Source organism: Carettochelys insculpta, chromosome 1, assembly GCF_033958435.1.
Source record: "Carettochelys insculpta isolate YL-2023 chromosome 1, ASM3395843v1, whole genome shotgun sequence".
Classification (NCBI taxonomy): Eukaryota; Metazoa; Chordata; order Testudines; family Carettochelyidae; genus Carettochelys; species Carettochelys insculpta.
Genome location: NC_134137.1, coordinates 354,099,524 through 354,116,846, shown reverse-complemented (window position 1 = coordinate 354,116,846; position 17,323 = coordinate 354,099,524). Strand labels below are relative to the sequence as shown.

The window sequence follows — 17,323 nt, the reverse complement described above, 5'->3', positions numbered from 1 at the left end:
AAGATGACTGAGATGCATTTCTCGTGCATTGGACACCTGAAAGATGGATTGGAAGGGGAATTTGGTAATATTATTAAGAAAAATCTTACATGTCAGACTTACTACCCCATAGATCTCCCCCCCACCACTTGCCTTCTGAGTGCAGGAATACCTCTCTTAATAGTCCAGAGAGGAATGTGAAAGGAAGAAATATAACCCAGTGGAAAAATCAGACCTGCAGCTCCCACTGAGCCAAAGATCCACCAAAGCGAATGTGACTTCCAAATTGGGTCCTAAACAGTGGCAATTTTTTTAAAAAGAGAATTAATGCAATTTCAGAAGGTAAGACCAGTTTGCTTGCTACCTCAAGCATTCACAGTGTAGTGCTAGGTTAAAAGACAATGGGATAAGAAAGTTCAGTTTACTTTCTTCTCTCATTTCATTTAACCAGTAATATAAGTATATAGCATCACTGCATCTCCCCATGTTTTTAGGTGATGCATAATAAATCTCTGGGCCTGATAGAACACGCAGGAACCTTTTATTCTAAGTTGCTGAATTTGAGCTCATCTTAGGGCTCAAGGAAAACTCAACTCTCAATAGATGAGAATATTCAAGATGTTCAGAATCGTCACTGTGATTGGGGGAATAGGCTAGCCATTGACAGGAGTTAAGAAAAAGCTTCCCCTAAGGACAGGTTATTCATTATACTCTGCATGGTTTCTTTCACTTTCATCTGAAGCATCTGCTGGAATCCTGGCTTGATCATTCTGTATGTTTGTTTCTGTAGTCCAAACATATATTCTGAGGGTATGCATAAAGAATCCTCAGGTTGGTTTATCAGGAATACCACAGTGTAAGAGAGAAGAAATTTCTAAATCTGGATGTTGTGTAAACGGTGATTTCTTCTACTTCGCCCCCATTCCCTCACTATTCTGAAATGACTGTTTGACATGATGTGATACTATAAGGACACAAAATGTGCAGCTGTGCTTGCAATCAGTTTACATGCTTGGGATAGATAAGCCCCTGCAACACCTGCCCCCTCCCCTGCTCCCCGCCCCCCCCCAAAAAAGCCTTATTCTGAGTATCTGCCCAGAGTAAGGGCAGGAATGTCAGTCTGTAGCGAGTCCAACATGAAGAATTCATTGAGCAGTGTTGCTCACAATCAACATTGATTTCGGTCCTGAGTTAGCTGAGAAATGCAGGTGGTGTTGCCAAGGCAGTGCGTTGTGTGTCTGATGATGGAATGCCTTTCTTCTGCAGTTATGGTTGAAGGGTGTACCACCCTCAGATGTTGCCATGGCTTTCTTTGTGAAAAGTACAACATAAGAATCTCATATTTGTTCTACAAAATGGATAGGTAGATCTGTCTTATAAGTTATTTGGCTGTAATATTATTGGTGAAGTTCATCAGTTTTCTCAAAATGGCTGAGGTAGGACCAAGAATGTAAAGACTAGTGTGCTACTGAAAGACCTGTATACAGATGTTGCCTGTAATGTTTCCGGGCCTGTTCTCTTCACAGTGCCCCCCGCCCCGCCCCGCCACAGCAATTTTGAACTTAATGGTGCTACTGCCTTTTCTATTCATGTCATTGCTGAATAGTCTCCCCCCCCCCCCACAATTCCTTCTCTGTATTGTTTGGGGGCCCTCTGGACTAATGCCATAATCACAGCAAAAATCAGTCTGGGTCATTAGACAAAAACTAACATGCTAATGAACACATTTGTGACTCACAAGAAATCGTTTTGTGCACTTGGGAAGATGTAATTTGTTCTCTCCTTGCATTAGTGAACATTTTCTAGTTAGTAGTTTTTATGAAGTCTGTTTTGCCAGTTGCATCTTAGTAAATATGGAGATATGCATATGTCATAGAACTGGAAGGGACCTTTAGAGGTCATCGAGTCCAGTCCCCTGTACTCACAGTAGGACCTATCACCATCGTTCACAGATTTTTTTTTTTTTTTTGATTTTTTTTTTTAAATCTATTTGCCCCAGATCCTGAACTGGGCCCCTCAAGGATTGAGCTAAAAAACTCATGGTTTTTTTTTTTTTAGCAGACCAATGCTCAAACCACTGAGCTATCCCTCTCCCTACCTTTTTCTTGTAACAATTGTCCCAGTGTAGATCACTTAGTCCAACCCAAATATCTTGTGTATGTGATTAGCTGTGATGATCTGTTTCTTTGTGTAGCAAGTAAATAGACATTGTAGCACTTGTGATAGGTGTTGTAGGTGGTCTTCACTCCTCTTACACCCCTCTTTTGTTTCAGCTTCTACTGACATTCAGCTTTTCAAATTTTTAGTTTATTTTTTGACTGGCTGACCATACAACAATGAAAATTAAAGCAAGGCAGAGTCGCATCTAGACAATAATAACTCTCTAAAATGTTACCATTGAAGCTCTTTGTTCCAAACTGATTTTAAGAGTAGGTTTTCCTAGTTACATGCTTCTGTTAATTACCTCCCTTCTGAGACTCTCCAAAAGGGTGCCAATTCATACCAAAGTAGACTGAGATGATTTACTCATTTCAGTTAGACAGCTATTTGAATTAGCACCTACAAAGTGAAAGGCTGAATATTGTCTGTGCCCTGAACCAGTCAGCCCCCCAGGAAGCAAAGCAGCTAAATTAAGTGGCAGTTGAATTTCACTCAGTTATAGAGGTGGTCCTGCCTGGTTAATGTTCTAGCATTAAAGTAGGATAGTGTAAGAACTTGTGCTGCTGCTGCTGCCTGTTATCCATCTTACTCATGTTCAGTGCATCCAGCGCTGTAGAGCAGGCATGAGGAACCCCTAGCCCGCAGTCCATATCTGGACTGCAAGTTGCCTGGACACGGCCCGGAATGCTCAGGGCTCTCCTTTCCAACATCCAGGCGAAGGCGGGTGGGGAGTGTGGAACCCTGAGCTTTGCAGACTGGAATCAGGCAAGCCAGAGCTGCATCTGGCCCATGGGCTCTGCCTGGTGGGGAGAGGGAAGTGGCTTTGTGCTGCTCTTCCCCCTCCCCTAGCATCCTGGAGAGGCCAGTCAGGAGGAGTGCCTCTGGGTATGGCAGGTGAAAAGCTTCTCCAGCGAGCTTTTCTCCATGCTGCCATTTCCCTAGCTGCATGAAAAGATGCCCAAACCATTCTACCCCCAGCCAATTCCTGCACCTGCTCAGACTCTACCTCCAGCCTGCTCCTGAAACCCCCCTACCATTGCCCTTAGCCCATTTATGCATCTTACTCCTACCCAGATCCTCCAAACTCAGCCCACTCCTGCACCCTCCATCCAACCCAGACCTCACACCTGTAGCCTGCATCCAGATACCACTTGTGGCAGCCTCCTCCCATGCACTGAACTCTGACATCCCCCATTTTTGCTCCTAGAAGAGTTAATCTGGCGTGGGGGGAAGCCCTGAACCTCCATCTCCCCTTCTGCATCCCGCCCTCCCCCCCCCCCGGTCATGCTGTAGCATGATGGGAATGAGTGTCAGAGACCACATCAGTGAGGGGTTTTTTGTTTTTTTATTTTATTTTCCTTCTCCCTTTTATGTGGTTCCGGATTGATTTTTGTCTGTGGGTCAGACAATGGCCCCAACCCAAAAATGGTTCCCCACCTCTGCTGTAAACTTTGATGTACTTGTTGTTTGGCTTAGAGGGCTTCATTTTTTGTCTCTCAGGAACATAAATTAATTATAATAAAAAAAATTTACTCTTCCTAAGTCATTGTCTGCATATAATCTGACAAAAGGTGATTCCCAGTATTTACACAAGTACAGCAGATTATTTCCATGAAGTAGGTGACTTGACTTCTCTAAAGTTAGTATATTTGGTAATTTGCCTAAAAGACGTAAAACTTCTTGTAGGATGAAAAGATGAGTTGGGAGTGGCAAAATATCCAGAGATCTTACTCATTTTATGAGAAAGTTTAATGTGAACTACTTTAAACTTTTTCTTCCAGTTTATTAAATGTGTCCCGCTAATGTTCTAAACATGCATATGTTTTAAAAAATAAAGTCTCTTCTGATTAAATCAACATCAATGTGAAGTACTTCCCAATCCACCTCCAGGGCAATTCTTGGGGAAACTAGCCTTGTCAGTAAATTATTTTGGTTCTAAACCTAGAACTCTGTTGAAAATGCCCAGTCAATAGTACGCTCCCTTTAGATAAGGGACCAGTTATCTTAAGTCTCACGATTTGATCCTAACTGTTGTAGCATCCTATGAGGATTTATGACTTTCTGGGTCAAACCAGCAGTTAAAACTGCACTTTTAAATGTGAAGTGAATTTAATTTATTGGACACAGGAGTTTCATGCTTCATCCAAGAAGCACTGATCAGAATGTTTGAGGCTTGTCTACAGAAAGATGTCTTTCAGTAATTCAGTGCAGAAGCATGGAAGATACAAATAGCTGTGCTGAAGTATATCCCACAAAATAAATATAGCTAAATGGAGAAGTGCCATCAAGTTGACTTGAAGATCTCACCTCATTTGGCTAATTGATGCTGTGGAAGCTACTATTGACTCATTACATGTTAATTTACTACAACATTTCTGTGAAGTAGAAACAGGAGTACAGTGATAGTTAGTTATATAATTCTTTTTATCCTTCTCTGTGCTCATATTCTATGCTTTGTGGCACTCTTGCAGCAGGGAAGAGGAAGCGGTTTGGAAGTGCAGAGTCATGGAGGTAGGATTTTATTGATTTATGTATGAGTCAAAATAGATTCTTATTTACTCCTGTTAGCCATATTGACTCTTCCATGTATCAGATTTATTTTAATCGGAATCCGCAGAAAGATGTGTGAAATGTATAATGTTCAGAATTGTAGTTGAAAAACGAGGAGACACTTTGATAAATAGGCATAAGCTCTTGTCTAACTCCTTATCTCACATCTCTTCCTCCCCATTAAAATCAGTTAAATTGAGCGGCATCACTTTTTTCGGTTTTGTATTCTTGGTTTATTAGCAAATACAGTAGAAACATTGAATCTAAAGGTCATTTTAATACATGTTCACATTTTATTATTCTATCAGAAATGTTACATAACTGTCATTAATCAGATGACAATAAAATTCTTTAATGAAAAAATATAACTGTCATATTTTCAAGGATTCTTGGGCTGGGTATACACTTGCCCCCAACTTCAAAGGGCAAATGTTAATCAAGGCCATGGGAGATTACTAATGAAGTGCTGCAGTGAATATGCAGCACTTCATTAGGCTAATCCCCCCCCCGCCCCGGGCCACTTCAAAGTGCCAGCATGCGTGTAGCTGCGGGCACTTCGAAGTGCCTTTACTCCTCAAAATTTTGGAGAGTAAAGGAACTTTGAAGTAGCACAGGCACTTCAAAGTGCCCGCAGCTACACGCATGCCAGCACTTTGAAGGTGCTGTGGGGGAGAATTAGGCAAATGAAGTGCTGTGTATTCACCACAGCAATTCATTAGTAATCTCCCATCACCCTGATTAACATGCCCCCTTCGAAGTTGGGGGCAAGTGTAGACAAGCCCTCGGAGTTTTAAATAACACGTAGAATTTGGATGAAGGAGTTAGGATACTTATCCATTATCACCACATAACTAAACTAAGGAAGCAGACTATTACTCGGTTAAAATTGAGTGGGTAAAACGATAATTGCGGCCATATTTAGCTAATTTGTTGAGAAACGTAGTCCATTTTAATGATAGTCCGTCATGACTGCAATGGGAATTTTAGGTATTTGTGATGGTACTTCTGATTATAAACAGTATTATTTTATTTTTAACAGCTATTTGAGAAGAGTGGTGAAATTTTTTTTTTCTTTTCCATTTATATAATATGTTTTGTATGTGGTCCTTTTATCTTTTAATTCTGAAACCTTGAGGTTTCATCCTATACTGTATTTTCATGTTTAGATTTCTGCCTCAAGTTTTTTGTTTGAAGGTATGGGAAGACAGTTATATGAGAGAGGTGATACTGATGCTTTCTGATTATTTAAAAACATGCTGAAAGATTAATATACTAAACTAAAGAATTTTTTAAAGTTTTATAATTTTGTCATAATCTGAATTTTTTTTTAATCTTCATATTGGTGATGATTCTTTGTGTGGTAAGATGTTTTAGCTCAGTGTGCCATCTTACAGTGTAGTATGGAACTGCTTACTTAATGATTGTCTTTTTATTTTTTTTTAATTTTATTTTAAACAGGGTTTGTGGATGCACTTAGATGTTTGCAATGAGCACTGTGGCTGGAATGCCCCAGTGTTTTGGATACCAATGCACAGGACTCCGTAGTAATCGAATTTATCAGAAACGAACGTCATGAGCATAGTGATCCCATTTGGGGTTGACACAGCAGAAGCTTCTGATTTGGAAATGGCTGCAGGCTCGGAGTAAGTATTTTTCACATAACTGGTAACTTTGCTGTTTTTTTCTTTTTCCTGATGAGCATTTTTTAATAGAGATGAACAGACTTCCAAAATGTTTATAGTTTAATTTTTTGAATTATTAACTATTTTGTTCACCTATTGTACATTATTTTTTCCTTACTCTTTTTTTATTTTTTTTGAAGAAGCAGTATTTTGTTAGCAGTTTATTTAAATAAAATATACTGCTTTAAAAACTTTTCTCATGTTGATCATTTTGATTTCCTTCAGGTATTTGTAAAAACCTTATTTGGGTGTATTTTAGAAACATAATTCTCATCTTTGCATGGAAGTATGTACATAGAAATATTGATAACCCAGAAAAGTGATTTTAAATATAATTTTCATCGTTAATATTTTTAATTTTTATATTATTAATCAGTTAAATTTATTGCTCTCCCAATATTTTAATCTTTCTGTTTGGTACTCCATTGTTTTTGCTTTTTACAGCTAAAGTAGCTAGCTTAAAGTTTGGAGGCATATGAGTGAAATAACTAAACTGGTAGTCTCAGGTTCAGCTCTACCTTTCATCCTCTGAGGTGGGCAGGTTGCTCAAAACTCTTATGTGCTTTGTTACGTGTCAATCAGATGACACCCAGGATCTAGCCAAGTTTGTCTTATTGGACATTGAAGACCTCCTGGTACCACTTAAGTCCTACCATGCTGTGATTGGACGGAAGCTTGAGAGGACATCTAGTTCAGTTCTCCTTCCTTGATGGCAGGACTTGGTCTTATTTAGACTATCTCCTAACAAGTGTTTGTCTAACCTGTTCTTAAAGATCTCCAATGATGGAGCTTTTGCAGCTTCCCTAGTAAATTTATTCCAGTGCTTAATCACCCTGGCAGGAAGTTTTTCCTAATGTCAAACCTAAACTGCCCTTGTTTCAATTTTAACCCAATTGTCTCTTGTCTTATTCTCAAAAACTAAGAACATTTTTTTTCCTCCTTCTTCCTTTTAATAACCTTTTATGTACTTGAAAACTGCTATGTCCTCTTTGGTCTTTTCCACTTCAGACTAAACAAACCCAGTTTTTTCAATATTCCCTCATAGGTCATGTTTTCTAGCCCTTTATTAAATTTTTGTTGCTCTCCTCTGGACTTCTTCTTCCAGTTTGTTCAAATCCTGAAACCTGGTGTCCAAAACTGGACACGCTATTCTTTGATGATTAGGTATCAGCTGGAGTAGAGTGGAAAAGTTACTTCTCTTGTGTTGCTTACTATGCCCCCCGTGAATACACCCCAGTATTATGTTTGCCTCTCCCACCTATCTCCCCCTCTCCCACCCCGCCCCGGTGTTAGATAATTGACTCCTATTTAGTTTGTGATGCACTATGGACCCCCAGATCCCTTCCATAGTACTCTTCTGAGACATTCATTTCCCATTCTGTATATGTGCAACTGATTGTTCCTTCCTCAGTGGAACTGCATGCATTTGTCCTTATTTAATTTCATCCTGTTTGTTTCAAACCATTTCTTCTGTTTGTCCAGATCATTTTGAATTTTAGTCATGTCCTCCCAAATGCACTTGGTGCCCCTTTCAGCTAACTATAGTCCACAAACTTCAGAAATGTACTTTCTATGCCATTATCTAAATTACATGATCAAGATACCGAACAGAACTAGATTTAGAACTAATCCTTGGGGGACCCCCTCAATATACCCTTTCATCTTAACTGTTATATCCTGAGTTAAATATTATTAAGATTTCCTGGTTACCACTTTAAGGTTTGACATATTCTTGTCCTACGAGCAGGCCCAGTATTATTAAAATGTAGTTGGGAACTGCCATGTGCATAGGTCTGACACTTAGACCATAAGAATCTTTTATATTAACAAATACCTTAGTCATATATTTTACACACACACTCCACTTCAGTAATGTTGATAGAGATAATACAGAAAGAAGAGCTGAACATCCATATTTACACCATCCCTTGAAGAACAACCTGAAATATTAGCTATTGCCTTTCTCATCTTCATCAGTGGCCATCTTTCTGGTCCCTCCTAAGGACTAAATCTCTCCAACGGAGTGGAATGACACTTTTATGATACTTTATGCTGATGTTACCACTTCTAATGCATATTCAATAGGGGTTTGTCCTTCCTTACTTGTATTTTCTCCCTTTATCAATGTTGTAGTGTCCTTTTTCTATATGTAAGTGCATTTATGATTTTTCCCTGCTATCATATAAATCGATTTGTTGCTTTGGAACCTTTGTTGGATGTTCTGTCCAAAACCTTCCAGAAGCTGGTGTCATTTCATGTTCTGTGGTTGACTGATACTGTCATTATGAACAAAATTACCCCCTTTTGTCTATTTCTACTGTCTTATGAGTTACCTGATTTTTACCTATGCCACAGTTTTTAGGCCTCAAGTCTCCTGCCAATTGCTGAAGCCAATGTTTTAAAGGATACAGGCAGGCCTGCGTGTTTCTTACATTATGGCTAATTGGCAACCAGAAAGTAGTTAACTCCACACAAAAGATAGCTGCATGTCTATGATGTCTGTGGATTCTTTGGGAATGGAATAAAGTACAAATATTTTTTCCATAAGAATACAAATGACTGATTTTTTTTCTTCATTTACATGAAGTAGTGGTATTAACACCATCGCAGTGAGCTTAGCATGTCTAAGAATAGCACTTGTTAATTTTTGTGTTTCTTGTTTATTCTTTGGTTTAGCAGAGTGTGTAACAATGCAGTAGGATTTTTTTATTTTTGCCAGGAGGTGAGGGACATACCCACCAAAAAAAAATCATGCCTGTATATAGGAGGAGAGTCTCTGTAATGCACAATATGTGCCTGTAAATCTTAGTGATAGTTATTTTTAAAAAATGAAGCCAATGGCAGATGTTAGTTGCTGAGCATTTTTGATGACTATAATCGATTTCTTTCAGAGCCAAACATTAGTCACTTATTTTTGAAGAATATTAGATCATATATACTGTGTATTTAGCATGCAATAGGAAAGTCCAAATTTGGACCTCTGACTTGTTAGAGATTTTTCTTTCTAGTCTTTTGTAAGATATAGCATTTTGAAACTTGCCAACAGAATGTCAGTCAGAATGAGCATAGATTAAGTGTCCTTTCCTTTAGGAGTCTTGTTCAACCCCTCCTTCATTCATTCATTCTTTAATTTCCTTCTCTTGGGTTAAAATACAGATTTTGTGGTTTTTGACAGTTAAAGAACATATTTGCTTGGTTTAGGTGTTGGAAGAATAGACTAGTATTCATTTTTACATATCGTTTTTCATGCTTCATGTCTCCAAAAGAACTTCCAAAGTGGCAAGATACTACATAAAGGCATTGTGACAAGTCAGATGAATTGGCCATCGTAAACTTTGAAAAGTGACTTGGATGCATCCTTTACCATTAAACCTATTAGTCAAGAGTGGAATTTTCCGTAAAACACGATTCTTTCTTTTTACAAAGGAAAAATTGAGTTCTCTACCTTTCACCTGAAAAGTTTTTAGATTGTGCCAGAGAAGATATATTAGTGGCTTGCTTGAAGGGCATCTCCTTATGTTGCACAAGCTACTGTTTTATACTTAAGACCATATGAGTAGAATCAGTGGCAAGAATTAATAAATTTATACATTCAGTGTTGTAGGCTGGTTGATTTTTGTCTGGAAAACAAGAATTCTAGACTGATGGCTTTTTTAACAGAGAATGTAAGGCTTGCATCAGAGAGAGTTCATAATAGAGAGGTTTCCAACGGAAACAGCACAGAAAAAGAAGGCTAGGTTTTCCTGGTTCTGAGAGAGAAGCAAAGAGAGCTGCATTTCTGTTCATTATGTGTAAGTGGTTTTGGTTTTGGGGTGTCTGTGGTTTTTTGGGGCTGTTCTGTGTGTGTGTGTGTGTGTGTGTGTGTGTGTGCATGCGCACGCGCATGCATGTGTGTGCTCTGCACACTTTGGGCGCATTAGGTGTCTTCAAGGCTGAGGAGACTACATATTAGGAGCAAGACTTTAAATTCTGATTTGTTGGGTACTTGTAGGGCATCTGGGATAACTTAAAATTTGTCACTCTTGAATTTCAACTTCAGAATTCCATTTAGTTTGGATTTTGTCCAGGGTCATACAAAAAGAAGTTTGTTTTTTTTTAAATAAACTATAGGAACACTCTCCCCATCACTGTCCTAAGAGAACTGCTGAGAAACATGACAGGTTACATCTTCTAGTGGATTTCCATCCAGTAGGTGCAGTACACGTCTCTTACTGAAGGAAGCAAATGTAAAAATTTATTAGATCTGGCTTGCAACTGTTAAGCTCTTACATACCATTCATCAGATGGAAGATGAATAGCCAAAAGAGAAGAACCAGTAGAAATACAGAAATAGGAAGAAATTTTATTTAGCTTTCCTTGATAATAGGGGGTGAAAGTTTGCGTGCTTTTACTTTAAGGTTGATTGAAGACCAAGCCTTAGGCTGGGTCTACACTACAGAGTTTTGCTGACAGAAGTGGCCTTCTGTCGGGGAAAAAAAACAGGGAGTGTCCACACTACAAATGCATTATCTTGAGAATCTGTTGACAGAATGCAGCACTTCTTCCACCAGGCTTCTCTCATGACCGTTCAAGGCATAGTGCCTCCATCAACAGATTCTGCCAACAAAAAAATAGTGTTAATGCTTGGGGGAGGGAGGCCCTCTGTCGACCGAGTGGGCTTCTGGTTCACTGGGCAGCCCTGTTTGCAGAGCTTCCGTTTGGCTTTTCTGTGGACAGAGGGCTGGGCAGTCTGGCTGCTCTCTGTCAATGGAGTGGGTCAACATGGGGAGCCTCTGTTAGGTGTGGATGCATTCTGTTGGGAAGTATCTGTCAACAGTGACTTCTGTTGACAAAATGCTGTAGTGCAGAAAGAGCTTTAGTGTCTTATCCTCAAGTCACTTATATACATGTTGATCTTTAGGCATAATCATAGTCATTCAGAATCTAGATTACTAGTATTAAAATAGGTAACAATAACCTTTAGATTTCTTTGCTATTTTTGGTTTTTAAATTTCTTGCTTTTATTTTGGTAGTTGCCATTTGTATTGTTTTATATGATTATATGGATGCTTGCTGCGAGGACAGTCACATTGTGGGTGCCAAAAGTACTAATTGTCCTCCGAGAATTCCAATAAATAGCAAAAACTTACAGAAAGTGGGATTTGTTGTCTGAATGTAAGACAAGCACTTCAAAACCCCTGTGAAGCCTGCTCCGGCTTATTTACACCTGGCCCTGCAGATTTCCAAGACCAGCATCTGATGAAATGAGTCTGTGCTCATGAAAGCTCATGCTCAAAACTTTTCTGTTAGTCTATAAGATGCCACAGGACCCTTCGTTGCTGTGAAGCCTAGTTGCTCTTTGGACTCCAATTTGTGTGAAATGCACAGACTGCCACCTTCAGGATAGATTTTGTAAGGTAGAGAAGGAAATTCTGGTGATGAGTCTTTTTAAGTATATAGTAATATCAGTATCTTTTGTTTAATTCTTTCACATGTGAGAGATTGAGACCTTTGTTTTTGTGGCTCCCAATAATGGTACCTAAGAAATGCTTCGCTAATAAACTTTAGCTTTACTAAAATGTAGATGGCAAATTAAAAACATTTTTTCTCAGGGAGTTTTGATACTCAGATTGTTAGACCAAATAGTTCTCCAGTTACTAGGGAAAACAAACGAGACAAATAATTCCTGGGGAAAAAAATGCACTATTTAATGGAAAACAGAGTAGATCTTTTATTTTCGAAAAGTATTAGAAATATTCTGCTAGGAGAAAGCTCAGCGGAAGGGGACAGCAGCTGTTTTGAATTTGGAGAGGAAGATATGAATGTGCCTGGAAATTCAGGAAAATTAGCTGGTGTGTATCATGCAAATACCAGCTCCTGGTGCATCCACATTTGAGTGTCCTCATCCTCAACATTCTGTTATTTCCATTTTAGTAGTACTTATGACTCTGGCCAGAAAACACTGTACCTTCACCATGGCATTATGTGGGTAATAATGAGTTAGCATACCTCTTCAAATTTGTTTTCTTGCTTTTAGATCATTGGTTCATAAACTTAGGGAAGATGGGAGATTTCTACTTCCCAGGTGGGGGAGGGTTACCCTATAAATGCTCTCATGCTGTAGGAGAAGGTCAAGGATCAGTGCTGCCCCATTAGTTTCTTTACTGAACAACCTTTTTTCTCACTCATTTCCTAAAATGAACAGGCAGTCAGGGTCTAGAAGGATGTTGTAATAAAGGTTGAGAATAAATATCTTCCACCTAGAAAATGTTTGTATTCTCACTTAACACTTTTTTTTTTCAATTCTCAACATTTATCTAATAGCAAGAGTCTGTTCTTTAAAAATGTTCTGTTCGTGTGTTATTACTTACAAAGAAAAATATCTGTGTGCGACTGAGGAGATCTGCTGTTTGTGTTTTAAAGGTAGATGTTGAAGTTCTGGAAAAACAGTGATCTAAGTATTTTCAAGTACAGTAATCCCTTGAAATGCATGATTTCAAGATGGGCTTAACTCACATGAACACGAGTTAAGCATGTCTCAAAAATCTCGCTCCCACCTGACCCGCGTGGCCCCAGTTCAAACTCGCTGCACGGCTCCAGCTCAACCCCCTACAGGGCCACATGGTCCCAGCTCAACTCCACTGCCCCCTCCCACAGCCTCAACCCACAGGCAGTCTTATCCCTCCGCAACTGCCCTCACACAGGACTTAACACCTTTCAAAAGGAGCTCCAGGTGCTCCTGCTGATTCTGTGGCTACAGAACGTGTGTTCCACTGGGGGGAAAAAGCACTCCCCACACCACCACTTCTTATACAGAATTCAAGTTATGCAAGGGTGCGTGGTAACACAACCCTCAGATAACTCAAGGGACTACTATATTTATATAGTGATTGTGTAGTGTTGATGATAGACTTGGTTCTGTGGAATATACAAAGCAGTAGACAGTCCTGCACTGAAGAATTTACTGTCTATGAAAATTCTACGCTATTATAATCTTCCTTTACCCTACTGCCACCTAGTAATTTTTTGTGGCTGTACATTCCAGCTTTTTTTCTTCCCTGTTACTGTGTGGGAAAACCTGCTTGCATAAAGGCAAACAGACTAACCAAATGTCTATACATAGAGTGAAAAGTTCTCTGAAACACACAAAGTAAACAAATAAATATGATCATAGATGCAAAGACTAGAAGGGACTACTGTGGTCATGTAGCCCGGGGCGGGCAAGATGTGGGCTAGATTCAGCCCATTTAATTTGGTCTGCAGCTGGAGGGGAGACTTTTGCTTGCTGCTGCCAGCCAATGCAAAATCTCTCTGCTCCTATTGTCTGGAAACTGACCAGTGGGAGCTGAGAGAATATTTTGGGGGCAGGGGTAGTGCAGCACAGTTTCTCAGCTCCCACTGTCTGGTTCCTGGTCTATATGAATTGAGAGATTTTGCTGGGGTAGGGGCAGCGTGCAGAGCCCTTCCCTGAAGCACAGAGCCACATGGAACAGCCATCTGGGGCTGCTGGGAGGCATGGAAGCCTGCCTGAGAGTTCAACTATTCATGAACTGTTTGTGAGCACTTCCTGGACAGAGCCTGCTTCTGGTACTGCACCCCAACTACCCTGCCAGACCCTGCATCCCACTCCTTCATGCCTCAGCAGGTCAGAATCCTCTCTTGCACCCATTCTCCCTCCTGGACCCTCCATCTCAATACTCTACCCCAGATCACAACCCCCTCCTTCACCCAAAGTCCCTCTTAAACCTCACACCCTCTTCTGCACCCAACCTGCATCTTAGACTCCACACCCCTTCTATAGAAAATGTGGTACTTGAGTACTTACCAAAATTTTCAAATGGTCCAACCCCATCAAAAATTATTGCCTTCTCTTGACCTGTATAATGGAGGACATACAATGTGCCTGGGATTTTTCCTGCCTATTCTTAGGGGAAAACCCCACACACAAAGATGTGAAGAAATGACTGTTTTGTAAGACAAGGTTAAAATAATACAGAAATATGACTTACAAAGTGAGCATCCATCTAACAAAACTAAATTTGTAGAACTCTTTATTTTTCATGATGCAGGGCAAAAAGAATGTGCGTGCACACTATTTTCTCTTGCTAATTTGTGATTACAAAACCAGAGAGAAATATGCACAATATGAATGTGTTTTTTTTTTTTTTTAAATCCCAAAATAGCTTTAAGTGCCCTAAATCCATGTCTTGTTAAGTAATTTTTAAAACGTTATTACTAACGTCCTTTTGGATTATCAGTATGTTAGAGATTTGTTTAAATTTTGATTATTGGGAATAAGAGAAACTTCTGTGAACTTCTTAGAATAGTTTGAGACTAAGATTGCTATTTGTTGGTTACGAGTCAGCATCTTGCCATGGCTAGTCCTGGCAGTGATTTGCTGTCATGTAGAGGTTCTGCTGAGTGCCCCTGGTTCATTTGAAATTTGCCTAAATATTATGGAGCCCCATAGCTCTAATGATGGATAAGTAATATGTTACTGCCAGTGGCTGTGTCTACACTAGAAAAAGAACTTGGAAGTTTCTTACTTTGAAGCTGAGCATCTGTACACACCCTACTTTGAAGCTAAACTTCAAAGTAGGGCATTACTCCATTCCCGGGAATAGAGTAAGGGCTTCGAAATTGGACACCCTACTTCAAAGTTAACTTCTAGATTTGACCAACACGTTAATTCAGATCTTATTATATATGGGGTGCATCTACACTAGCAACTAACTTCGAAGGCGCTTAAGGGAGAATGCGTGTAGGCTCTCTGCTCGCACCTTCGAAGTTAGTTGCTAGTGTAGATGCACCCCATATATAATGAGATCTGAATTAACGTGTTGGTCAAATCTAGAAGTAGGGCCAGAAAATCTAGGTCTCCTCCTCAGATGGAAATATTTATATAACTTCTGTGAAAGGGCAATAAATATTTCTTTTCCTTTTCAGATTTCTCTCATGACATAAGCTACCTTCTTTTTTTATTCCTTTTTTGCAGTATATTTTTCAGTAGTAGTACTGCTTAATTTTACCTCCAATTTTTGTTTTGAATTCGTAGTGCATGTTCTTTGTTCCCAACCAAAAACTTCTAGAATCTGGCACCACAGGATTATCTCTGTAGGAGGTTACTGGCACTGCACTGATGTTATCACTAGATGTCATTGTGGATCCATTGTGGATAATGATATGACTATATTGATAGACTTATGTAGGTTTATATATATTGTTCCTTGTTGCTTCTGTTGTTCTTACATGATGCTAATATACAGTTTCTCTCAGTCACTTTATACAATTATGTGTAGTTGCACAGCCTTACCTAAAGGATCTAATAAACCATGTTATATCGAAGGTGTCTGAACAGCTGCAGATTTTATTTGGTGCTAATGCCTATATCAGGATCTTGTATCTCAACAGATAAATTTAAGCTATCTATCAGATGTTGCAGAAATTTTTTTGGTGATACGTCTATTCTTCTTTTGGGGTTGCTTCTTAGGAAAATAGATCTTTTTAGCTTCTAAAAAGTAAAATTAAATATGAAATATTGTACCTAATGGTGTACATCTTGCTTTTCAGACCAGAATCTGTAGAAGCTAGCCCTGTGGTAGTTGAAAAATCAAACAGTTATCCACACCAGTTATATACCAGCAGTTCTCATCACTCTCACAGTTACATTGGTTTGCCTTATGCGGTAAGTTAAAACTTGGAGTATTTGTGTGAGGTTCCCACTCTTTTTAATCAAATAATTTTGAGGCACGTTTAAAGTTACGTATTGTATGCGGGAAGAGGGAGTGGGGTTCACTTAAGTCACATATACAAAAAGACAAGCATTTTTTGTGAAGAGTTCTGCTAAATGCTCCTTTACTCTTTTTGTAGTACTGTGAATCTTAAACTTTCCATTCCATTTTTGTTCTTTTATTTTTGAATAAACATAGGTTTTCTCAAATGAGTGATTGTATATAGAGTCTGTATTTGCAGTGTTCAATACTGATGCTGATGCAGTAGTAGTAATATCTAGTGTGTGCAGCTAATGTTTCTGGAAGTGTTTCTCAAATGATGTTCTTTAAAACTCCAGCGTTTCAAGAACAGCTCACAGGTGTGCCATGAACATTTGGGAAAATAATTCAGTTTTACAATAAATAACCATTTGACAGTTGTACAGTAAATAATTTTATTTCTGCATCTTGTGAGAGCAGTAGTCTGATAAGGTTGATTAACATTGTGCTAGCCTCCCTTCTCCTCTAATCTTCTTTTATCTAAATGGTGAGGTAGCAGTTAGCAACAATGTGTATATGCTACACCAGTGTGGTGGTAGCACTGTCAGTCAGCTGCTTGATGTCAGCCAATGTATGTGTGGCATGTGATGATTTATGGAATTATGTTCACTGATATGAACAAACAGAGTAAGGTACATTTCTTTTTTTAAAAAAAAAAAAAAAAGCCAGAAGTGAGTGAAAATACCACTGCTGTGGAACCAGTACCAACAAGTGAAGTAAACATAAAAATTTCTATTTCTCAACTATGTGACACATCTCCCCCAGAACAAAAAGGGAAAAAAACAGTACAGTAGGTTCTTGACATTTGCAAGTGCCATATTCATGAACTCAGTTATTTGGGAGTGGCCTCTCTTCCTCGGGGCCAGTGACTGCTGCAGCTTCCCTGGAGCTCCAGGGCACAGAGTGCCGGCAGCTGCCGCTTCCCAGGACTCTGGACCAGGAACCACCTGTGCTGCCACTTCCCAGGTCTCCAAGGTTTCCCCCTCCTCCCCCATTCACAGAAATCAACATTCACATGCGCTCTGGACACAGAATGCTCGCTAATGTTGAGACCCTACTGTATATAGAAAATACCGTCCTCTGTACCTAGTGTTTGGATTCACACATAAAGACAATTGCCTGCAATGCTGTTCTCTGCTTGGAGATTTTCTCTAACGGTGCTATGTCTCCATCAAAAATTAAAAGGCATTTGGAAACAAAACA

At 39.3% G+C, this 17,323-nt stretch overlaps 1 protein-coding gene across 3 annotated transcripts in view; it reads left to right on the top strand.

The window, feature by feature from the left end:
- Positions 1-17,323, top strand: part of KMT2E (lysine methyltransferase 2E (inactive)) — a 113,607-nt gene that overhangs the window by 18,936 nt on the left and 77,348 nt on the right. For 2 of the 3 annotated variants that reach the window (XM_075016695.1, XM_075016677.1), the window contains exons 2-3: positions 6,148-6,332; positions 15,921-16,035. In XM_075016695.1, coding sequence (XP_074872796.1) covers positions 6,262-6,332; positions 15,921-16,035 — 186 coding nt within the window. In that variant the 5' untranslated portion in view covers positions 6,148-6,261. Of the gene's footprint in view, positions 1-4,610; positions 4,651-6,147; positions 6,333-15,920; positions 16,036-17,323 lie in introns of all 3 variants that reach the window. The other variant, XM_075016686.1, reaches the window with a different exon arrangement.